This window comes from Ambystoma mexicanum, chromosome 1p (assembly GCF_040938575.1).
Source record: "Ambystoma mexicanum isolate Mex_15411 chromosome 1p, UKY_AmexF1_1, whole genome shotgun sequence".
NCBI lineage: Eukaryota > Metazoa > Chordata > Amphibia > Caudata > Ambystomatidae > Ambystoma > Ambystoma mexicanum.
Window position 1 is genome coordinate 1433796770 of NC_090921.1, and position 25354 is coordinate 1433822123.

The window sequence follows — 25354 nt, forward strand, 5'->3', positions numbered from 1 at the left end:
CTGCACGTCTGGTTTCACCAGATGTGCAGAGCGGCTCCCGTGAGGGGAGGAGGGAGCAAACAACGGGCCGCTCGTAATCGGCCCATTGTTTGCTCCCTCGCCCATTCCCATTTAGCCCTATCAGGGCTGAAATGGGAATGGGAATGGGGAAGGTCCGGGTCTGGGTTCCTAGAAGGAGGAATTACGGGGCCCTCCGAACTCGGAATGGCCCGGTAATTCCTCATTCTGGGAACCCGGACCCGGACGCGATTTCGGCGGCAGCCATGCCGCCAATAGCGGCATGCCTACCTCCGAGGTCGTAATGAGGCCCAATGTCAGATTTACATGTTTGGAAGGTACCAGTTGGCCCTAGGATCTGAAAGTAGCTCTGGGTAACTGGTGGTTTGAAGCTAACCAGGCTCTACTATGCTAGTAGCAGCCGCTAAATAGCTCCCAGCTCCTCTCAATTTCGAACCCGGCTACATGAATGATAAGCTCGATCAGACCCTCTCCAACTCAAGGGCATTAATGGTCAGCTAGGGGCATCTACAGAGGCGCTTAAGGTAAGTTGCAAGTGAATTGCATTTGTTTTGCTTTTCAGCTGGGTTTGCCAATAATTAAACTTAATTAAGTGCAGGTCTGTTTGTCCCTCGTTGGCTTTATTGTAATGCAATGTGATTGTAAAATCCGAATAAAGAAACTGAAATTCTTTATGTGTTGGTGAAAGCTTCACATCATCAAGATGCACTACATGTAAACAATCCCTAATGTTAATTCGCCAGCAGTGCGTCTCAATCATGCCATCTTAGTGTTGCCCCCTCATATGGCCCCATTGCCTTCTCACTACTTCCAGTTTGATGTTTCTGCCATGGCTAATTTATACAGTTTTCAGAAGCCATGCATTCTGGATGTCTATCCACCCTTGATTAAGTGCAGAACCTTGTTATCCTAGATAAGACCGAATACAAATGCAATGCAATATCAACATTTTAAATAGTTTTGGGTTAGTTTAGGACTGACCACAACAAGGCTCTAGGCAGAATTATTATTACTACTAATATTATTATTATTATTATTTATTATTATTATTATTATTATCGTATTTATTAAGATTGAACTTAATCTGGGAAGCAACAGAATGCTTTACAATCATCCAGGGAAGAACACAGTGAGAAAGTCAGAGAAACAAGTGAGCGGGGAGGTAGCAAGAGGGGAAGGGGATGGCAGGCAATTTGGCAGCGAGGGATCTACAAGCAACCAGGGGCAACAAGTTAGATCTATTTAGTGTATGTATCCAGGGCATTGTAGCAGACATACACTTAAACTCATGGGCATTCTCCACTGCAGTTTTCTGCTTCATTTCAGGTCACTCAATGAATATGTGTTTTAAATCATATTGGCTGAAGTCCAAAAAAATCCTAAAAATCAACTGGCAGTATTTTTGTGATGACTTCTATCTATGGAATATATTTATATATCTAGTGTTTGGTCTACAGAGAAATATCCGGGGGCGACTGCTGAATTGTTTTTATTGCTGAGGTGTAAATATTTGCCATAAATAAGCAGGAGTGACTGAGCATAGTGAGGGAGCCCAAAGAAAAACTTCTGAATTAGGGTTTCAAATGATGCATTATACAGCACACTTTCTTTGAGAAATGGGGTAAAAAGCCAGACAGTGTGCAATCGGTTTTTATAGGGTAACACGTGAAAAAATACAAAAGATGCAATACACCAACAGTGCACAGGAGCATTTCCCAATGCATTTCCATGAGGGCTTTCGCCCAATGTATGCTAGTATAAAACACATTTTCATACTCACTGTGCCAGTACATTTCTATGCGGACTGCACCTGAAAATGCTAGTATTCCCATATAAGAAAATACTCATGTTTGCTTTGTGCAAAATGCCAGTAATAAAAGATACTTTAAGAAATCATGTCCATGTAGACTCTGATAATACATTCCAATACCTGAACTTAAGAACCTACTGCTGTTAGCTTAGCCATTAAAAATACAATGCCACAATAAGAAAAACATGTCTGACACGTAATAACACTTATCATGTTTGCTTATGAAAAATGCCTAGTATAAAATATCATGCTACAGTAATGAATGGCTAGACAGGAGGCATAAAAATGCCAGTCTAGCCACATAATAAAACTTATCCTGCTTGCAAAATCATAGATGCCGAGTACAAAATGCCATGCAACAATAAGCAATGGCTAGACTGGCTGCACTAAAATGATAGTCTAGCCCCTTGATCACACTCATCATGCTTGCTTTTTCATAGATGCCCAGTAGAATATGTCTTGCCACAGTATGGCTAGACTGTCTACACTAAAATGTAAGTCTAGCCACCTAAAAACGATTATCATGTACCTTGTACTAGGAGTCAGGATATCTTAGAAAATATATTAATTGAGGCTTATCTGATTTGAACACTGCAATATATGCAAACTCTCTTCCCCGAGTCTAGCCATCACATTGATAATATGGCACTTTAGGGACCTTCAAGGCCTCTTGACCCAGCACTATATGATCATTCTAGCCCTGCAATGGAATATAGATGTTTAGATTTTGCCTTAGCCCCTGCACTCCAAGATAGTGGTTCTTCACAGCCTACTCCTGTGAACTATAATGAAACCACTCTAACACCCAATTTGAATGTTCCAATTCCACACTTAAAACATTGGTGGTGTCTATTGTTAAATACACACTCTGTTGTTAAAACATAAAACACTCACTTGAAGTAGCTGAGGTCATACCGGACTACATTATTGACATTGCCTTAATTACATTCTGTTGTATCTGGTCCTGATTTAGGCTTGGTTGTATTGGTAGGGTATTGCATGCTTAATCAGGACAGCAGCTGTGGTGTAGAGGACAGTGTTGCAATTCTTTATCGAGATACTCTTTCTCTCTCTTTACACCAGCTACACATTGAAAACCCCTGAGCACAGACCTTGTGATTGTAAAACTTTGGTTTAATTCCCATGTTTCTCATACTTTTATTCTTCTTTATAAACCTCCTCATATAAAGGAATTATTTGAGGAACAATTACTCACATTACTTATGCCTTCTCCCCTCTCTGCAAATAAATTAATTATCCTCAGGGACTTTAATGTGTGGTTGTACAAGGTTGCTGACAAAAAAACACTGACTCACCTAGCCTTGCCCTTCAGGATCAGGGGCCTCTATCATTCATGAACAAACTCATTCAAGCGGACATACACTAGATTGGTTATTTATATTAGGTACTCCTGTTGACCTCCTTGAAGTTCAACCATGTCCATGGCTAGACCATTATTCTATTTTATTTACTATTGAGTTCTCTGATTTTATTCCATGCACATATCCTTCTGATGAGGCAGTGTTGAAACATTGTCTTACTAATATTACTTCTGAGCCTTTAACTCAGTTAATTGAATTTTCATCACATAGCTCTTTAAATACTCTTATGACCAGTGGCTGGGCCTCCCATTACAATTCATGCTTGATATCATATGATAGGATATTTATAACGTGCTTAATACACAGAGGTTTCTAAGTGCGGACCCAGGGATCGAACCTGTGGTGCTCCGTGTCGTCTTGCTTCCAAGGCGAGCCCATTGCCGCTGAGCTATCCCCCCGAGATGAAAGCTTGAAAGCTATGGATTTTCTTGCACCTTTGAAGTCCTCTAGGTCCAAGGTGGTGGCTAGATCCATTGCATCTGTTTTACAAAGGATCTACATGTCTTACGTGCACCAAACAATGAGGTGTATTGACGCTGGAGAAAAACACTCTCCAGAAGTGACAGAGATTATTTTATTTCACGAGCAAAGCTATGTAAAAATGCTTTGATCTCAACTAAAAAGAATCATCTGAAAAACTGTGTTGCTGAGGCCTCTTCAAAACCTAAATAATTATTTTTTAATACTAAAGGAACTTCAGTCCCCCGATAGTAAAACTGTTGAAACAGTGATGAAATATAGTGACTGGTACACTAATATCCAGCAAGCTGTGTGTGAGAAGATTAAGAAAATTAAGGCGGATATTGCAGAAAAACACTTAAGCTTACCCCCTCCTCCTGTTGCCAACTACTTACCATCGCTGGATAAACCCTCTTTTGATTTTAAAACAGTGTCTGTGCAGGAGTTGCAGAATGTAATCGTAGCACTTAAACCAATAAATTGCCCCAGAGATACCAGTCCTTCAAAAATTGCGAATAACCTAGCAGATGTTCTCTCGCCTACCATTGCTCAAATTGTGAATTCATCCTGCCAATCATCTACAGAGTCTGCCTGCATTAAGCAAGCGTGGATAACTCCACTGAAAGAAATATGTGCTTGATCCAGACGTTCCCACTAACCATAGTTCTATTACCAGTGTCCCTTTCTTGCTTAAGATCTTTTATGGAATAGCTTATTTACGAATCCAACAGCACATTGAGGATTTTGGACTTCTAGGAGAAAGGCAGTCAGGATTCAGGGCCTTTCATGGAACAGAAACTTTGCTCTTGTATTTGAAATCTAGAATGCTTCAGATCATGGACAGCTGCAAGATGGCTTTCTTGAATGTATTGGAATTATCTGCAGCCTTTGATTTGTTGGATTTTTATATTTTATATGACAGAGTACAGTCAATTTCACTGATAGAGCAGCAGATTGGATTTAATCCTTTCTTGCAGGCCGCCAAGCCAGAATATTTTGTACTGTTCAGAGTGCCACTCCTGTGGAGTTACACTGTGAAGTGCCTCAGGGTTCTTGTCCCTCCCCACCATTTATTATCTTTTTACAAAGCCCCAACCTTGATATTTTAGATGAGCACGGTGTACTATATACTAATTATGCTGATGATATTCAGATTATAATTTAGATCACAGGGATTTGCGATACTGATTCTGTCAAACTTAATGAGATTTTCAGTCTTATTCAAAATTGGATGCCACATAATTCACTCGCTCTTAATAGTAGGAAGACTGAGCTACTATTGGTAGGACGACAGCACAAATTGAGTACCTCGCCTAATCTGTATCATGAGTTTAGTATTTCAGACTGCACAGGTCAAGTTCTTCTCAAAGTAAAACCTCTTGGAGTAAACCTTGACTTCTCTCTCACCATGGAGGACCGTGTCAATTATATTGTGTCTGCATCAGAATTTTATTTAAAACTACTACACCAGATTAAACCTTTCCTCTCCCAGGAGAATTGTACTACAATAGCCAGAGTCATCCTGGTTGCCAAAATCAACTACCTTGGAAGCTGTCTTGTTGTCTCTGCATTGAAGTACATAAACAAGTTGAAAGTTCTTCAGAATACTCTGGTCTGCATTGTTTCTAAAATTGGCCATAGGGAACATATTACAGACGCTCGGAAAGCTCTTCATTGGTTTTCACTAAAACAGCACCTTCCATTTTGCATTCTTACCATGGTACATAAATGTCTTTTTGGCAAAAGTCCTGCATATTTGTTTAAAATAATCAGTTTGAAGCAATCTCCTTGTTTTTTGAGATCCAGAAATGGCAACATTCTTGAGTCACCAATGCCTAGATTGGTGAGGACATGGAGATGTGCATCAGATTTTTTGGTACCATCCCTTTGGAATAAAATGCCAGTCAAGATTAGACTTGAGACCTCACAAACCGTCAAGAAAACCTCAAAAATGCTCTTTTTTACTTGATCTTATTAAGCCTTATTTGACTGCTTTGATCTGGTTTTATGGCCTATTACTGATTATGACTTTATTATGTTTGCTTCTTTTATTGTTTTTATCCTCTTGTTGCTCTTATTTGTCTTTTATTATATTGTATTATTGTCTTATCTCTTTTTAGCTGTGTTTTATTCTATACCAGTTATATTCCGGAATCAGCTCAAAACGTTCCGCTTCTCTTCTGCTTTCTCGCTCTCCCTCCCATGATGACCTACCTGACCTACCTCTCTGCCACACCGATTGGTTTCTTGGCTACCCTCATGGTCTCACTGGGTACCAGGCTCTCTCTTGATCACCCCTGCAGTGCCTCCGGGTCTTCCACACACTTAGGGGCTGTAACTGGAAGCTGTACAGTGGCTTGCCTCCTTGCACTTACCCAGAGCCGCGCTGCCTGGCTGCACTTACTCAGAGCATGCTGTCCTGTTTCCCTATACCTATCCCTGGCACTCCCCCTGACCTCTTGCACTTCACATTCTCGCACAGCTGAATGACACAAGGCCTAGAAAGATTGTTTGTCTTGTCCGCCCTGTGACCTCCCTTGTCCTGTCGTGCCTTGAAACACTTGTGTACAGGCACGTTATAAATGACTTATCATATCAATTATGCTTGCATTGTTTTGCCTGTTTGCTTTTGGCCCGAAGGCACTTTGTAAATAAATTAAACATAAACATAAACATAGAGTGGACTGCATTGCTGCAGCGGGTCTGGTTACTCCAGCATGGCATTTTTTTACTGGGAATCAATGTTAAAGCAAACATGATGTTTGCTTTAACATTATTGCTCAGTACAAATGCACCCTTCCCCCCGCATCCCCAAATCAGATTTCGGGGTGCAGGGAAGGTGGTACCAGCAAAGCAGAGGCCCGCTCATGACCAATAAGCCAGCTGCTCACCGGGCTAGCGAACAGGCCTCTGATTCATCCCAAAATCAAAGCACAGCTCAAAAGCAGGGTGAGCTCTGCAAACCATGCTGGTAAGCAGGACTCTGCTCAATACATTCCCCAAATCCAACTCCCACACACCACCTTGGTGAGCGCTGCTCAGCATGCTGGTGAGTCGGCCTATGATTCATCCCCACACCAAATACCATACTGATGAGAGGGCCTCTCTGATTCACCGCAAAATCAAAATCCTGCTCACCAACATGGTGAGTGGCGCTCACTATTCTGGTCAGTGGGCCTCTCATTTGGGAGTGTGGGGGGCAGGGATGAACATTTTTCACACAAATATACATTCACGCATGCACCCATACACATTCACTCTCACAGCCACAAATGCACTCACACAACATGCACTCTTTCACTCACTCATCCTCTCACATATAATTTTGTTCTTACTGGTACCCTGGTCCAGAATTCCACCAGTAGGTTGTGTGATGCTGTCTGCTTCCACACAGCATGGACGTGAACCCGGAAGCTGGGAGTGCTTGCTAGTTGCTGCACATGCGAGCCTGAGCATCCCCTAGAGGACACACTGACAGGTCTGAATGTTTGTGGGTGCACAGTACTTCCCCCTTTCAAATTCAGAGCTGCGGTACCCCAATCAGCCTCCTGGCCTTGCATGGCACATTGGACATGTGTGCTGTGGTATGAACTGTCAAAGGGAAACCGTGCTTCTCTTTGGCAGTTCAAGCCATCCCAGAAAGCGCTCCCTTGACTGCTGCAAGCAGCCAAGGGAATGCTTAGTGGTGGCTCATCCAAAATGGCTGGGTCTACGTGCTGTCGACCATTATGGAAGAGCCAACACTCCAAGTATACGTGATCTACCCCCCACACCATCACCCCGCCATGATACCAGACCCCCACAATCTTGGACAAGATAGAAGCTATTAATCTGAATATTTTATTTCATTTTAAAAAAAGATAAATCAAGTAATTACAGATGTTTCCCTGACTTTCAATCCTGGGAAGTCACCCTCAAACTTTTAGATACAGGTAGAATGACCGTAGAAAGGAAATTGCAACTACCCTACAGTAATCTCTTCACTTACGTTGAACTTCAAGGGTTTGCAGCGAAAAATCTGGTCAACTTAACTACACTTTATCTAAATACATTTCAGTGAATTTCAAGGGTTTTGTTATACCCCATGCAATGGGGTCTGTATCTGTAACCCTACAGACTCCCCCCCCTGTTTTTCTGCACTTACCTGGAACATCCTGTCTGTTGCCTTAGACTTAGCACTTGCCACTTGCTGGCTGCACTACCACTGTTTGTTACTCCTATCATTTATTTATTTTATTTATTTTGATTTATTTTGATTTATTTTATTTATTTTTATTTATTTATGTATTCCTTTGCTCAGCACATTTCCACCTCTCCCCCCTACCATGCACTTTCCCCTTTTTCCCTTTTTCCCCTCCCTTGCCTTGTCGTGCTTGTAAAACACTTGTGTACGAGGGCGATACAAATAAAATATCAATATCAATACCAATACCATAGGTTTTTTTACGTTCCACTGGCCATGTTCGGTTTATTTTACACCCACTGGGTCGTCACGGCCTTCAGCCATGGCCACTATACATGTCTTTCGGGCCAACTGGCCAGGGCCTTTGGCCCTGCCTAGTGAGGACCCACTCTATACTTTAAAACACTACCGGGCCAATAGCCTTGGCTGAAGGCTGTGTCCAGTGCACATGTTCCCACTATCTTTTAGGCTCACTACCCAGACCTTTGACCCTGGCCAGTTAGCACAACCTCTGACCGTGCCCACTGTATATTTTACAACTCTACCAGGCCACTAGCTATAGCCTTTGGCCATGGTCAGTAGCCATGGGCTTCAGCCTTGTCCACTGTATATGCTTCAGCTCTGGTTAATAAGCATGACCTTCCACTGTGCCCACTCGATATTTGGGCATTCAGCCCTGGCAAGTGATCATGGCCTTCGCCTGTGCGCACCCTACATTTTAAAACAATACCGGGTGACTAGCCATGCCATTGCATATTTCTCCCCCTCTCTTTTGGTTCCACTAAACATTTCAAAACACTACCAGGCCACTTGCTTAGTTCAATTTCCACCCCCACCTCACTGTAGTTTTCAATATCCTTTTTTTCTTTACTCTCTCTTTTTTAAAAATGTTTTCTCCATAACCGCAGTTACAATTGCAATGTACTACAGATAGCCGTGGTTTCCTATAGTCCCCCGGTAACTGCAGTTATTGTGAAAAAAAGGCAAATATATTTCCCTGTCCTCCCATGCACTCACCAAGTGCCCCACTCCTCTTACCATGCTCCCCCACTTGCATAATGTCATCTTTCCCTCACTAGCCATCTCCCATGACCCTCCAACACTTGTTTTGTCTGCAGACTTTCATTCCCTATCTTGTTTTCTTTCATAGCCGTGGTTATACAGTCAAATAACTACGGCTACGATAAAACATTTGTGCTCTGAACTTGGTCCCTAGGCCCCCACAACTTCTAAATTTCACATGGTCTCCTCGTTCCCCCTCCCCACCTCTAGCCTGATGCCATTTCATCATGTTTCCACATCTAAATGGCATGTATCAGTCTTGATGTTTTCAGGTAGACGCAGGTATACCCACGGTTATGTCTCGCATCAAACAAAAAAGAAATTGCGGCATTTTCATTTCTGAAAAGTCTCTCTGCTGCAATGCACCATGGGAGATATAGCTATCATTTTGGGAGAAGGGAGCACCCCATTCTCCATCAAATATTTAAAAAACTACAGGACACAATAATGATGTCCTGGTTGTTAGTCTTGGCAGTGCATGGTGGTGGCACGAGTTATGGTTGTTTAGCTGACCATAACTGGTGAATTTCTGGGGGTTTTCGATTTTACTTATAACCATAACGTCCCTTTAACAATGTTTTTTCATTGAATTTCAGAGGTTTTATAGTGGAACTTAACCATAACTTCTATTTAACAAAGGATTTTCACTGAATTTCATAGGTTTTTAGTAGGACAACTTAACAATAATGTCCCTTTAATAATGTTTTTCAGTGAATTTCATGGGTTCTTACTAGTGCACCCTAATTTCCTACAACTTACTAATATACTTACCCCAATATAGCAACATTTTTGTCCAATTTAGAAAGTTTCACCTTAAAGCTCTGTAGTTCCCCACCTTCTAGCATTATTTTTAACAATTCCATACACTTTTTGCAACTTTTTCCACTGGTTTTGTGTTCATCGGCATTCACAAAACGTCTGATGTAATCGCAGACTTTCCAAACAGTGTCACGTGACCACTTGCGCACGCGCAGCAGTATGACGTGTTCGGGAACGCGACCCCACTTCCTGAATGGGTCTGTGCTTTGCGAACAGTTCGTAACTGCATTTTTCAGATCATCTAGGAACTTTGAAGCTCTAAATGTACCCTTGCACAGCTCCCACACCTACTTACTCATTATCCATTAACAATCAAGCACACATCATATACTTGGAAGAATATTAGCAAAACTGTTATTTATCTTAAAAATTGCATCAGCTATTGCGATCCCACTACAGAGCCATTCCCTGATGGTCATGCCCACTTTAACCCTATTGCCCGTCCCTGGTGGTCATAGCCAGTACCCAGCCATTACCCAGATTGTCTGAGTCATGGCCACAATCTGGCCACTGCCCATGGCCACAGGCTATACCTCAGTCACCAAAACTATATCATTATTTTTTGTACCTAAATTATGTCACTTTTCAAAAATAAAAACACAGACATATTTGTAAAACCATGCTGTCAGGTGCTTGCCAATGTGCCTTGCACGACTTTGCTGCACATCCGTACGTACAGAAAATAGTAATATAACTTAACTCCCACTTGACAAAATCCTTTGCACAAACATTCAAGGTTGGGTAGATAATATTTCTAAAATATTTTATACACATTTGTCAAATGGCAACAAAGTTATAAATCATAACATAATGTTCAAACCCCCATCTAATTTTGCCCCATCTTCACGAAATCCCACCAAACTATGCAAAAACATTAAATTATGTGTACTAAATCTTTTTGCAAACTTGTGTGCAGATTCAAGAAACTGCACCAAATGTATAAGCCTTTCAAATAGTTTGGGAACCCCCATTTTTGTCCAATTTAGAAAGTGTCACCTTAAATCTCTGTCGTTCACCACCTTCTAGCATAATTTCTAACAATTGCATACACTTTTTGCAACTTTTCCCACTATTTTTGTGTTCATCGACGTTCACAAACGTCTGACATAATTGCAGACTTTCAGAACAGTGTCCTGTGATCACACGCACACGCGCAGCATGATGACATGTTCGCAAATGCAACCCCACTTCCCAACTGGGACTGTGCTTCGCTAGCAGTTTGGAACTGCATTTTTCAGATCATCTAGTAACTTTGAAGCTCAAAATGAACACTGCACAGCTCCTACACCTATTCTTACTCATTATCGATTAACAATCAAGCACACTCCACATACTTGGAAGAATATTAGCAAAACTGCTATTTATCTTAAAAATGGCATCAGCTATTGCCATCCCACCTAGACAACAAAAGAAGCGCAATACTTCAAAAGACAATGAAGAGGACAAGGAATATGACGTAGAGGAAGTACCTACCTCTAGCACCGAGAGATAATCATGGGTGTGGCAATTATTTATCACTGTTGGAAATGTACCAAAGGCTAAAGCTACCAAAGTGAAATGCACTGAGTGCAACGTTGTACTCAGTCGCAGACTACCTGGGCAGTACTCCAACGGGACCACCTCCATGTGCCGCCACCCTAAATCCAGCTACTGCAATGCTCTCAGGAAGGATGTTCCCTTCTTAGGAAATAGTAAGCTGTCTTCCTCTACCTCATCTTCCTCAACCAATACTTTAACCACACAGCCTACTTCTGTGGAACACAAAATCCCACCAGCTACCTTGCAAACCATAAAAGAGGCTGTTGATACATATCTTTCGAAGACAATAGTACTTTTTATATATTGCAACACACCACTTTGCAGGGGGAGCAATTTGAAAGTGATTTTGAAGCTGAAATCAAGAAGCATGAGTAACACTGCCTCCTTCCTTGCACGGAACACATGCACAACATCTTCCCCTGTCCATCAGCCCCTCCATATTTGTAATTGGTGCCCCTTCCCTCATTTTCCTCCCACCTTACTTTCAGGCTTCTCCTGCAAAAAGAATATTTGACTTTTTTCTTTTTGTTCAGAAAAGCAAGAGCGTTTTGGAAACAGAAAAAAAATCTCTTATTAACCCAGTCTTACGGGCCAGGGTATTAATAGCAATAGGCTTGGTTCTCTCTAGCCTGTAACTATGGGCCCCGGTGCATTACCTGAAGTGGTAATGGCCCCCCTGCTCAGGGCCTATTGCCTAAGTAGTCACGACGATGAGTTGATGCAATCTTGTGCAGCACTTTGATTTGAAAAATTTTACCACATAGCCAAACCCTATTGCCAGTCCCTCCTGGTTATAGTCAGTACCCAGCCAGTACCCATATTGTCTGAGTCATGGCCACAATATGGCCACTGCCCACTGCCCATGGCACCAGTCTATGACTCGTAGAATCTGGCCACTGCCCATGGCCACAGGCTATACCTAAGTGACCAAAAGTATATCATTATTTTTGTACCTATATCATGTCACTCTTCAAAAAATAAAACACAGACACATTTGTAAAACCATGCTGTCAGGTATTTGCCATTGCTACTTGCACGAATTTCTGCAAATCCGTATGTACAGAAAATAGTTATATACCATAGCTCTTGGACAAAATCCATTCAGCCTTTGCACAGATATTCAAGGTTAGGTAGATAATCTTTCTAAAATAGTATATACACATTCATCAAATGGCAACAAAGTTATAAGCCATAAAATAATGTCGAAACCCCCCTCTAATGTTGCCCCATCTTCACAAAATCCCACCAAACTTTGCAAAAACATTCACATCTGTGTCCTTAATCTTTTTGCAAACTTGTGTGCAGATTCAAGAAACAGCACCAAATGCATAAGCCTTTCAAAAATGTTGGGAACCCCCTCTAATTTTGTTCCCTCTTGGCAGATCAGCACCAAACTTTGTAGAACCATTCAAAGTCAGATCTAAAATTATATCACATAATTTCATGCAGTTTCATTCAGTGGCTCAAACGATATAAGCCGTTCAAAAACTGCTTTTCATCAACTCTGTAATACAAAATATGAAGGATGTCCCTGAACATCTGAGATGTTTGCGAACATTAAGAGGCTGTCCCGAGCTGTTTGTGAACTTCGCAGGTAGAAACCCACCCATTTGTTGGCTGCTTTTTATGGCCATATCACATCCCATTCCATCTCCCCTCACACCCGCAGAAATTGTTTCATTAGTTTAACAAGTGCAATGTTGTGTTTTTTAATATGTTTTACTGCAATGTCTGCGGACAACTGGCAATGTTTGCGAATCCAACATGGCGACCGTTTTACAATATCTGACTCAGCTCATGCTTTTCACCATCCAATCAGTGGGCACGTCAGATGTCTGCGGACATCACGCCAGACCCTAATTGGTCCTCGGGAAGTGAGTCCACGGACCGGACCCAGATATCACTAATTTATTTTGACCTACTTTTTCACAATTATTTTTTAAATTACTGCTCGCATTGACATCAAATTTACAAAAGCATGCTTTTGGGATCAAGCCACCACTCCTGCCTCAGATTTTGTGAAAATCTGTCCAGCGGATTGGGCTGTAGGCATGAACAACATTTATTTTCCATTGCGTCTATGAGGAAAACCACACATTTTGGGACCCCCCTATAATTTTGCCCCCCCTTTGATGAAACCTCACCAAACTTTGCAAAAGCAATCTGATGGGGCCATATACGTTTCTTGCAGAGTCTGGTGAGAATTTGTCAGGGGTGTGGGGTTATAAACCTCCCAAAAAGTGCTCTTCCTATGGGTTGAGCAACTTAACCATAACTACACAGTCGCTACTGCAGGCCGTGTAATGGATATAGGAAAAAACATTAGTTAAGAGAGAGTTTCGGTGATCTGATTTATCACAACCAACCCCTTAAAATTCATCAGTAGGTATGGGAAGTGATGAGCATCTTAACTTACCCCTATAGTTTATTTGGGGCCGTCTAGCTAAGGCCTTCAGCCATGCCCAGTGGCCACCACTGTACATTTTGCACTTTTGATTTCAAAAGAGGCAAGGCCATAGACCATGACCTGTGGCCCCAGCATACTGGCTGAGATTCATGCCCTCTCTCTAGTACTTAGGCATTTCACACTAGCCAAATCGTAAGCCCATGGCCAGTGGCCTCAGCGTCCAGTGTCCTTCAGACTTTCGCCAGTGGCCTTTTGGCCATGGGCGTTGAGCATAGCCTTCAGTCGTGTCCACTGTACATGTTGCACCAATTGTTCCAAAAGACCCATACCGCTGTGGCTGATAGTTGTGATTCGTCTCTGTGCAGGTACAAAAGACTATTGGAAAGTCACATTTGTCAATAGACTATTGATGATATGCCTCTATTCTTCCTCTTTCTATTTCTGCGATAATTTCTCAAGCCATCTTTTTTGCTACCATCACAGGTACGTCATTCCCAGTAATCATTCCCACGATAACATAACATTTGCCAATTCACTCAATAACCTAACATTTGCTGATTCCCATGGTAATGGAAACATGCTTCAAAAGGCTTCACCATCCTGACAGGCACTCATCATGTGTGGCTCTCCTCTTTCCTTAGTCCCCCACTCCTCTGCCTTGTGTTTTCCCTCCTTTATCTTCTCCCATTACCCGTTTTCACTCTTCAGTCTGTGCGAGGCATTTACTTTTCTGGCCACATCTTGCGATGTTTCCATGGTAATCTCAAAAGATTCCCATGAGATTCCCCCGATAAGATGAACAGGTTCTGTCCCAAACAGGCTCCCCAGAACAAACCAAAGCTGCCTCACTGTACATGTGGTCATCGTTCTTCCTCCTCACCGATAGCCTGATATGAATGCACCCCTTTTCCTTCTCCAAATATAATGTTGACCACTTTTCATTTTCCGATTCCCTCAAAATTACCCTGGAAATCGCTTGCATCGAGCAAAAGAAATGGTGGCTTTTAATTTCTGAAAAGATTGTCAATTTCGCTGCCACAAACACCATAGGTGATGTAGGAAAGATTTTTGGAGACATGGGTGCCTCCTGCTCTGATGGATATTTTAAAAACTGTATAAGCAAAACAATAGTCCCTGCAAATTTGCTAGACAACAAGTTGTGTCTGTATCTTAAAGGGAGACCTGCAGATGTACTTGTAATGAAACGTGTATTCATTTTAGGTGCAATTAAAGACAAAATGATTTACAAAACATTGTGAGTAAAGTGCATACTCTGAGCAAAGATGTCAGCAAGAACACATAAGGTACACCTTCGGAAATGGTGAGGTGTACACAGAGATCTAACATTTTTGTACAAACTTATGTTTGATAAAGACAAAAAAGGACATAAAGGAAAGATCCAGGATGTCAAAGTCTGTGACATCACACATTGCAACATTACATCAATGGACAAGAACACTGCACTTTGTTCTGTTACTGGCTGGGGTTCTAAAGGGTTGTTTTTCTGTGTCCCTTTATCGGGTCGCAATTGTGGTATTCATGGGCTCCTAGGATTTGTGAAATACATGGTTCCTTCCACGAACAAAGAATAGATGTGTGATTATGAGTTGTGTATCAGGTTATAATGCTTTTCAAAAACTTTAAGCTATATGTCAACAAGTACAAGTTATGCTAAAAACATGTCTCGTGGCATCCAAAAGGTGGAACTATTTATCCTATGCAATGCTCCAGACGGATGCGCACAACGTGTCTTCAATGTTGACTGTGTATCCTCAAAGCAAAGTGCCCTACAACAACACAAGCAGAACAGTAATACTTCTCATTTGTATGTGGAAAAGCGGCAAAGAGAAAATGAGTTGGTGGTAAAACGGTCTTAACATCATTTTGCAGATGCGTGCTACCACTTATGTTGAGAGGTGAGCATATCAGAGGTGCTGCATGCCTCCTGCGTGCAGGGATTAATGTAGCATCTGCAATGAATGGCAGATTTATGCTGGTTAAATGTGCATGGATTCTAGGATTTGCCTATTGGGTAGGTTCATGCTGTATATATTACTCCAAACTAGTGTGCAGATCGAAGTAGTGCTGCGGCGGGTTTAATCCCGTAGTAGTGTGCGGCCATGGCAGTGAGCCTAGCATGCCCAGGAACCAGAGGTGGCCCTTTTTCAGTCATAAACTGCAACGCTCGAATAGTAAAGATGTGCAGCATTGCAGGGGTAATTAATTGTTCAACACATATGGGCATCAGATTAAAAATAAAGTTTTACACGTTTGTGAAAATGAAAAGATGCTGTCACTTCTGTTGGCAAGGTGTTGGTCTGGAGACTCCAAATCGGGATTTCAATGGAAAACAGCCCATTGTACTTGGTCATTAAGCCCGTGTGTGTGTGTAGTCTCAGAATACGATGTTGTTCTAGCTTTAAAAGTCTATTCACCATACAGAAATGAATAGGGTCTAGTAGCAAATGATCAATGGCTAGCCAATGGCAGTCACCAACACTATAGTGGTGATCTACATAGTGTCTCAATGTTGGTGCTTGTAATTTAAAGGGCCTGAATTTGGAGTGATGTTCCGTGATTATTATGGCTGTTGTGAGTGTGATCATCCCGATGTACCACAGGGTGCAATGGCATGACATTGTATCAATTACCCCTTTGTGTCTGATAAGTAGTAAAATGTCTCAGTTGCCATATACATGTGTCTGTTTTAAAATCCACTGGAAGAATTTACCCTAAACCACCAAAAGTCACATCTGCAATGCTTTGCGCCGCAAGTTGCTTCTTATTTGGTGCAAATTCATCCAACAATTTGTGTGCTATGGATGTGCAATGAAAACAATGTTTTCCCTCTGGGAAAATGAATGGGACATGGAAAACTGTTTTTTTTTTCTATATAACATTTTCACCTTATATGGAATTTTCCCCCAAATATCCAGTTTGGAGTGGTCCAGGACAAACTTCTTTTGGGAGAACATTTCTTTCACATCGGTCCAGCATTAGAATTTTGGGAAAAGTCTATGTAACCTGGTGTCACATTAACTATAGCACAGAGACCACGATTCTATTATATATAAAATCAACTGTTAACTATTTTAGACATGATAGGGTCTTCTAATACCACACAGTAGAGACAGAATGTGGCCTCGATTGTTTCATGAAAAAGTAAAACAGATCTTCAAATAAAGTTTGATCCAGAACGATTGACATTGTTTATTCTGAAGCGATTGACAAATGTTGTCATCAAAGAAAAAAAAGTGGCTCAACATGTGGTCTTCTGATTGTTTCTTTTTTTGGAATGTGAGGACAGGAGGACGTAGCTCACAAACTGTTCTCAAGGAATCATGTAAACCCGCAAACCACAGTTCACGCTGTTCATTAAGGAATATCTTTTAATGTATTGACTTTGGCAGATGCCAATCATAAAGGCTTAGCAGTCCACATTTCAATTAACGATGTTACGTTTTCCAGAGATCCCAAATAGTTGGAGGAAAGCCTTGGTATGGTGAAGCCATTCAGAGACTCTATGTTTATTTATGAGTCACAAAACACCTATGGTTTGTACTATGTTGTCTCTCTCAGTGGCATAGCTTGTAAACAGGGTTCCATAACATACCTTTAATAGCTATCTCAGATATAATTCCTTCTTGGGACACATGTTTAGATAAATTGAGGTAATTGTGCTCCCCTTTGGTTTGTGTTTCAAAAGCCCAGGACAGGTAAGGACATCATCCAGCTTCATGCAGCAGCATAAGGCAAGCTCTTCCTTTCAATCTATTCCCATTTTCCAAAATCTCTGCAAGGTAATCTGGTTCTGCATTCAGTCCCATCTGGAAAATGCCCTAGTAATGAGAATGTATACACAGAACATATCTCCCATGCAGCATCATTTGCACAGAGCCTGTGATAGGTGTCCTGCACTTACTGACACCCTTTATGTTCCTCCTCTTGGCTTGTATTGGCTCACTGAAATGTCTCTCTCCTACGGGTATGTGTTAGGTATGTGGTAGCACTCCCCTCAGGAATGTGAAATCAAAATAGAACTGTAATATGTCTTTCCTTATAATTGCTGGCATGAAAATGCTCTCTTTGAGTTTAATGGTAATGAAAATCTAATACAGAATAGGCCTATCATTATATGTACCTTTACCTGTTAGAGGATTTGTAATACACATTTTGACTATCATGTCCTTGCAGAATACTAAAAGACAAGTTGCACAGTTCAGCAGGTTCTCCATACCACATGACAACACATGCAAAGAACCTATTAAATTACATTTCCTTTTTCATTGAAGCATGCCGCTTGCAGAGTACCAATATTTACCATGATTGCCATGATTGTATTCCTTTTCACAGAATGGTGGTCCAGGATTTTCGAATAGGAAGAGGCCAACATCTGTTCAATTATTATTAACATTGGGATGTTGGTAAATCGTAGCCACATTCCCTTCACTTCTGAATCTTCTAAAGGCCTTTGGGCAGGTCCATTGAAGAATTTCCCTTTGAATGGAAAGTGTAGTAGAAGTAGAAAACACCAAATGCCACATCCTAGGTTTAAATGTCTCTAATAACTCATTCGTACTTGACAGACAAACACAGAGACCACACAATTAAAAATAATTAGGGATAATGTCCTTATGTGTCAAATGCAGAACCAAAGATTAATGGATGGTAGGTTCTGAATAAAGCCATTGTTTTTCAACCTGCCATGCTAGACTGCATTGGGAATATTACCAATGCCATACTTAGAGAGAATTGTTAATGCTAGCTTGATCCGCATCTAGACAGGTTTTGAAGGCAGGTCCATGCCATATCTGGATATAATAGTGAAATTGGCATATGTCATATATAGACAGGATCGTGAATATTAGCCAGTGCAGGATCTAGATAAAAATGCATAGATATGCACGAGCCACACCTAGAATGAACATGGAAATCTAGCACATAACACCTCTAGATAGCGAGGCCAATAACCAACACACTAACAATCTCAACCCTCTGCATACACCTCTCAAACTCTAAACAAACACAACCACAACCCTAAAGCACAACAAACCGCACAAACTTCACTACTCCGCAACAACAAAACAAACCACACATAGCTTCGCACAACAGCATACAATGGCTACCGACCGATAAAGCACCCCCAAGCTCAGCGAACAGTGTTAACCAAGCTGAAGCTGCCAAAAGCAATCACTGCTCTCTTGCACTTATCCTGCTTGTTCCCACTAACTCGCCCCCCACCCCCTTTCCTTTTCAGATCTGCCTGAGCGCCATGGAGCCACTCCAGTCATGATAGTGTGCGGTACAAATATCCTTTAACATTAACATTACCATTAACATGAACAATTAACATTAACATTAACATGCTATTCCAGAAAAGGAAATATCGTGTGCAAATCAGGTTTTCTTCCTACCCCAAAAGGGGCAGCCCACTCCAAAGTACTAGATGTCTCATACCTTCTGTTTCAGATCACAAGCAAACTCAGACATGTTTTAGCCTCAGTTTTGCAAGACACCTCAAGTGGGGTGGGTTTTCCCCCGACAGGGTTCCAAGGTTGCTGCGCCCAGAGTCCAATGACGTCCAATGAGGCAACAACTTGTCTGGTGGTGTTGTGGTTTCATTCCCCATGCAAAAGGGATGATGGGCCTCTGACTGTGTAATTGCACATGCTCAATTTCTTGTGACATTGCATACAAGCAGACAATGTAGCAGACAATTCAAAGATTGATCATTCCATATTGTCGGAAAGCGCCCTTTTGGGTGAACAATTAATCTCTAAATGCAGTGCAATTTCATTGGCAGTGTAAGTATTTGCGGTAACATCCTACACTCAAAGTGTCATTGAAGCACAACTGTATAATAACCAAGGATATCCCAATCACTAAGGCTCAGCTTTGGGGTAAAGCTTCAGCACCCTGTCACAGGGGACAATACCAATCCAATAGAAGAGCATCTGGTCCATATACATCTGAAAAATTGTTTGAGATCCTTTGCATTTGGTGGCACATCTTGGCATGGGATATTAGTAGCCTTGCAGATGATGGCACACAGTGTACCAACTACCTGGCATCCATAAGATAATATAAAGTGCCAAGTTAGTGGACTTGCTGTGGAAGGCACAGCAAGTCAAGAGGGAGGTTTGTTTATTAGTGAGCTAGGGGGCGGGGGGGCAGATGCAAATCATGTGGTGTTGATGCTCGCAGGCTGGAAGTAGGTGAACCATGAGTGTCACTGTGAAGGGGACACTTGGGTGTGTGTTTCTTGCAGAGGGGGCAGCCCACGCTCGACCAGTGAAATGCAGCCTGCAAAAACCTGGATAGCTTTTGTTATGAAGACGCGTGAGAGGGTTAAAGAAGAGAGCAGTGGCTTTACTCCATTAGCAGGATATGCATGTAGGTTACTCACTGCCACTGCCAAGGGTTGATGGAGAAAGTAATGCAATGTGGACATAGATGAAGACCTGAGTCTGTGAAAGGGCTATGGAGAGCAGAATTGTTTTGCATGAGATAACCTTGTGGTTAATTATTATTGTTCCAATGTCGTTCAAATATATAACTGTCATCTCTGATGATGATGGATCCTTGTTGATCTACTTTTGTATACAGGGCACAGGGCCTGGCTGATGCATCGTGGGTGGTCCTGTGGGATGCTTGGAAGAGTGGCATGAGGATTGCATTTCATTGCACAGGGAGACCGGCCTGAATAAGACCAACGTGCAGAGGTTTGGCTCAGGTTTTAGTCATGTGGCGCTGGTGTCAGTGGAATAGCCAGCTTTTCAGAGGTTCTACGAAGGCAAGGTGGCTTGTCTCTGTGTGCTGACCTCTAGGGATAGAACTCCAGAGCTTGGATGAGAAAGAGAAGAGGGACGATGCTAGAGTGTCATTGAAGCTTGGTGCCATGACTAAGGCCCTGTTACTGGACTGAAACATTCTGTTTGGCCATGGAAACGTGGATAAGGTAGGTTTAAAGTTTATATCAGGCACCAGTGGAGGTATCAGAGAGCTGTGGTAATGATTGGCTTTGAATTCACGGAATTCAATCTGATATGTTTTGTACTCTTTTTAGTCTGCTCAGTAGGTCATCTGGTGGCCTCAGATAGAAGCAATTGGTTGGTTGTGTTCCTTCTTGAGATTCCTAGTGCAATGGCAGCCATAATTATTTATGGTAACGTATGATGTGCTATATTGTTCTTTAAAAACTAGACTGGTTTCAAGCTCTGTTTCCAGTCTGAAGTTGCTGTCCATCAGTAGTGCGTAGTTTCAGAACATTGTGTTTGCAGTGGGTACATTTTGTACATTATTTGAGCACCAGATTCTATAATGCTAATAACAGTAATACAATTGGTCTCAATAGCTGGCATGTATTGCGAGCACCTTGCCATGTGATGGCAATACCTGGTTAATGATGCAGATTCTTGGGCACATTGGTGTTCAGTATTGTATTGCAAAGGTTTTTCCCATTTCGTGTACACCTGGGTGATAATGCATGCCATATGGAGTCAGTATCTAGGCATATCATAGCATAGAATACCATTAGCATCCAGGCTGGGTGACACACCTAATCTGGTTGCTCAAATTGTGGGCTGGAACTACCAATACAAGCCAACATTCTATGCATCCTGAGGGCTGACAGCACCCGCCCTCATGTTTCTGCTTTCTCCATCCACCTTTCCCGACCAATGAGGAGCCTGCTGCTCTCCCAGGTCCTTTGCTCTCACTCCTTAACTTTTTAGCTTACCAAGATACAGGCCTGTACAGCTCTCCACTGCTTTCTCTCCTGGGTCAGTTTTGCTCTCAAATAACATGAAGATTGAAGAGCGGCTTCACTCAGAGCTGCTGCTTCTTGTCCATGGCATCCGGATTGCAGATGGCCCGTTCACACCTTGTTTTTTTCTACTTCCCATTTCACATTACTAGCACCTCAGGGTTGTCCCTGTGGTGCTAATTGCAACAATACCTGAGTGGTGGGCTGGACCAGCAGGTTAGAGCACCAGGGCCTGGCCTTTATAACTTGGGCCGCAGGCCATTGTTGGCTGAGCTAGCCGGCCACCCCGGATAAGTATTGCCTAAATACAAGTAGGTTATTGGGCTCTATGTTGTTTCCTCACAGCAATGTGCTCAAGGCCCCATTTGTTCAATTGTGCATACCACATTTCACCTCTAAGAAAGCGGGGGGAGATACCCCGTAACCCATCCACCTTTCTAAATACCTAAACCCAACACCCATTTACATTTGCGGTTAAATGTGCTATACAAAAAAAACGTCAGGACCAATGGGCCTCGAACAAACTGGTCTGTGAGGAAATTAGGCAGTTCGAATCGTTGTAGAACATGAGCACAGGATGGCAGCATCGATCAAATTGTTTGTCTTTGGACTTATGGTGCCAGTTTCTGTCAAATGCTTTTTGCCTGGCACAGGATGAGAAACAGTTGGTTTTGTCAACGTTCGTTCTGTGCTGTATTGTTTGAAATAGGTGTTACTGCTCTGACTGACCAACCCTGTCCAATATATGCTGTAACCTTGTGTTTCTCTGCCCCGCAGGTCACCGGCCGTTCCAGTGCAGATATTGCCCGTACAGTGCCTCTCAGAAGGGGAATTTAAAGACCCACGTTCTTTGTGTCCACCGCATGCCTTTTGACAACAGCCAGTATCCGGATCGGAGGTTCAAACGCTCTCGCGTTGACTCGGACACTTCCGGCAATTCAGAGGAACCCGCAGCTGTCAAACCTGGGATCTCGGCACAGTCAACAGAGGAGGGCATCTCTGCCCAGGAGTAACACAGCTGGACAAATCAACCTGTTTATTGCAATATTATTTTAGAACGTGTTTTTAGATATGCCTTCGCGACGAGAGTTTGATAACGGCGCCCCGAGCAAAGAATGCGTTTCAAATACGCAGTAGTGTGGTGAACATTTGAAAGAATTACTCCGGGGAACCAGGACATGGCTGCTGGACTGTTACCGTTACCTGGCAACATGTACTTCCAAACAACGCAGGTGGGATAACCGAGTGGTTAAAAAAAATACAAAAAAAAACATGAAGAGGTCAGGATTTATTGACAAAAAGCAGGGCCTTTCAAACTTTAAAGTGGCCTTCGTCCAAAAATAATGCTCTTAACAGAAAACTGATACTATCGCAATGATTTAATGTTGCCTTGAAGATGGAGAGGCTGCCCTTTCATTGTTGAAAACACCTTTATAATATGACACCAGCTGCTGTCATTTGCCTAGCATAGTAATGAGATGTGCTGGTAGACTGCCCTGGTGCCAGTCTGGCTGGAGCTGTCATTGCAGAGAAAATCAATGCCGTGGGTGTTGCAACTGCACTAAAGGAGAAATCTTAGACGGCCGCAGGCTGGGGTCAGAACTGACCTGTGCTGAGAAGGACTGGGGTGCTGGCTTTTCATGCCCGGCCTTCTGCTTTCATAAAACAGTCAAGCAAATCAATGGGCGGAATGACGAGCACTGCAGATTTGTCGAGAAATGTTCTTTTTTTAGAATACGTTGGCAGAATTAAGACCCATTCTCCTGTTCGTCTTTTTTTGTAAGGAACCACGTTACTTTAGGAGACCGGGCCAGAGTGGCATGGCACTTGCTGTTTAGTGAAGCTTGCCAGCGTCCTCTGCAGCAGGCAAGAGGAAGAGTAGACTTTTAAAGTTATCACAGCATTTTTATTCGTGTACTCGGTCACTGCAAAGAAGGATCCTCAAGTCTCGCGTGGTCTTGTTTACGCGAGTGTTACAGACCACTCCAATGAGTGCATTCCTCTATAACTCGGTTTGGAAGTAGTTTGGCATCAACACAGGCCGTGCTTTCTCTTTAATGAAGACAAATACGCGTTTCAGCGAAATATATATTTGTTTTTGTACAACAAATCTATGATAATTCTACTGAGTTTAGTCTGTATTACTGACTTCTCTCAAATGTTATAGCCACACTTAGAAGTTTAGTGCAATTGAGTTCCTTTTTTCCGAATAGAGATAGCCTAGTGTTTTTGCTCAAAGGGGAAGTGGGAGGAAAATAACGCTTTTCTTCCAGGGTGCCATGTTTTGGAGACATTCAGTGATCCCTAGTTGGTATACCCCAGGGCCTTAAAATGGCAGTTCTACACAAAGCAGCGTGCAATGGCTCCTCGATTACAGCCAGTGTAAATAAGAGAAAAGAGAGGGGATATATAATCTATAGCTCGGGCCTGACACTCGGAAGCACATCTCAAACTGAGATAGTGGCCAATGTGTATCTGCTGCCTGCAGAGATCTCAGCCCCGGAACAATCTGTGCCAATGCGTCTTGGCTGAGCGCAGACCTTTGTGGTGCAGAAGGGATGTACGTGGCTCAGCACAGAACCATGTGGCACAGAGAGAGCTGCTTTCTTCTTTTTTCTAGTATAGTTCTCACTGCCTTACTGAAATCAAGTTGATGAACTTCATGCAAGTGTTTTTACGGTCCTCGTGGAGGACTGACATGTTATTGAAAGCGCTGACTGTAGTAAGCTATAGGGTTTTAACTGCACTACTGTGTTTGGTGACCTTGTCAGTCGCTTGCTTTTGTGTGTTTGCGCCGCATTCAATATCTTAGCAAAAAAAAATAACAACAGAATGTAAGACTAACACATTCCATTTCTTCCACTTTTTCAGTATTCTTTTTGTGTTTTCTGAGCAGTTTCAGATACAACAGGCAATAATTATGTTTGTGACACTGGAAACACCCTCCTGTTCTTTGTGATGTGAGTGTGTGTGTTGAATTCATCCAGTCGGGTGCTACTGTCCCCCTAACTTCATTACCCACATCGACCTTTTGTTTCAGAACATTTGTAACTTGTACATAAACAAGTGACAGAAACAGTGATGAATTGTCAATTTCTAAGTACCATCATGCTTTCTCATATCTAAACATGTCACGTTCTTTCTATGTATCTTCTATATTCTGTGATACTCGTCATAATACTGTCTACATTCCTACACAAAGAAATCAGAAATCTATCTTGGAGAAAAATCTGAGGTCATTGGAGTAGAGGATTGTGTTGCTATGCTTGTAACAAGTAGAACTTTGTATTTAAAGTTTATTCTTGGTCATTATTTATTATTAAGATACATGAGTTGACAGAACTTTATTCTGGTATAGAAGTATTAAAAGTTGTTCCTTTTTCTCAGCAATGACTTGCTTTTTTTTCTGCTGTCAGAATAAAGATGTCTTTGAAGCAGTATAGTTTTATCCAGTGTTTTACGCAATAAAACCGCTACCTCTGCAAACAAATGTATGTTTTACTCCTCACTTCTGTTTGTCAGGGGTACTTTCAATCATTTTTGCAGGTTCACTTGTCAAACTTCAAATGAAATTGACTTTGGTATTTAAGGCTAATAAATGGTGCTGTTGGCGGCCCTTGTGGACATTTTCTCAATGAATCATGAGGCGACTAATTGTGAAGAATAACCATCAATGTTTATTGTAAACACTATTGTGTTTAAATGAAATAAAATATCAGAGTCATAGAATTAACATAATTTTGTTTCTGATAGCATCATAGTGCACCAAATAAAACATATCGCTATCGTGGATTGTTTAATATAATAGAGGTTTTAAACATGTTAAGAGTGTTCTCTGTAATGTGTCAAACACCATTTTTTAAAATGTAATGATTTTTCGTGACATCTGCACGTTATTTTAAAATATGGT

General features: G+C 41.9%; 1 protein-coding gene across 5 annotated transcripts in view; it reads left to right on the top strand.

The window, feature by feature from the left end:
- The window catches only part of ZNF536 (zinc finger protein 536), a 1807595-nt gene extending 1782765 nt beyond the window's left edge, over positions 1 to 24830 (top strand). For 4 of the 5 annotated variants that reach the window (XM_069607083.1, XM_069607085.1, XM_069607082.1 and 1 more), the window contains one exon: positions 22222 to 24830. In XM_069607083.1, coding sequence (XP_069463184.1) covers positions 22222 to 22457 — 236 coding nt within the window. In that variant the 3' untranslated portion in view covers positions 22458 to 24830. The remainder of the gene's footprint in view (positions 1 to 22221) is intronic. The other variant, XM_069607086.1, reaches the window with a different exon arrangement.
- Positions 24831 to 25354: the final 524 nt, after the last annotated feature.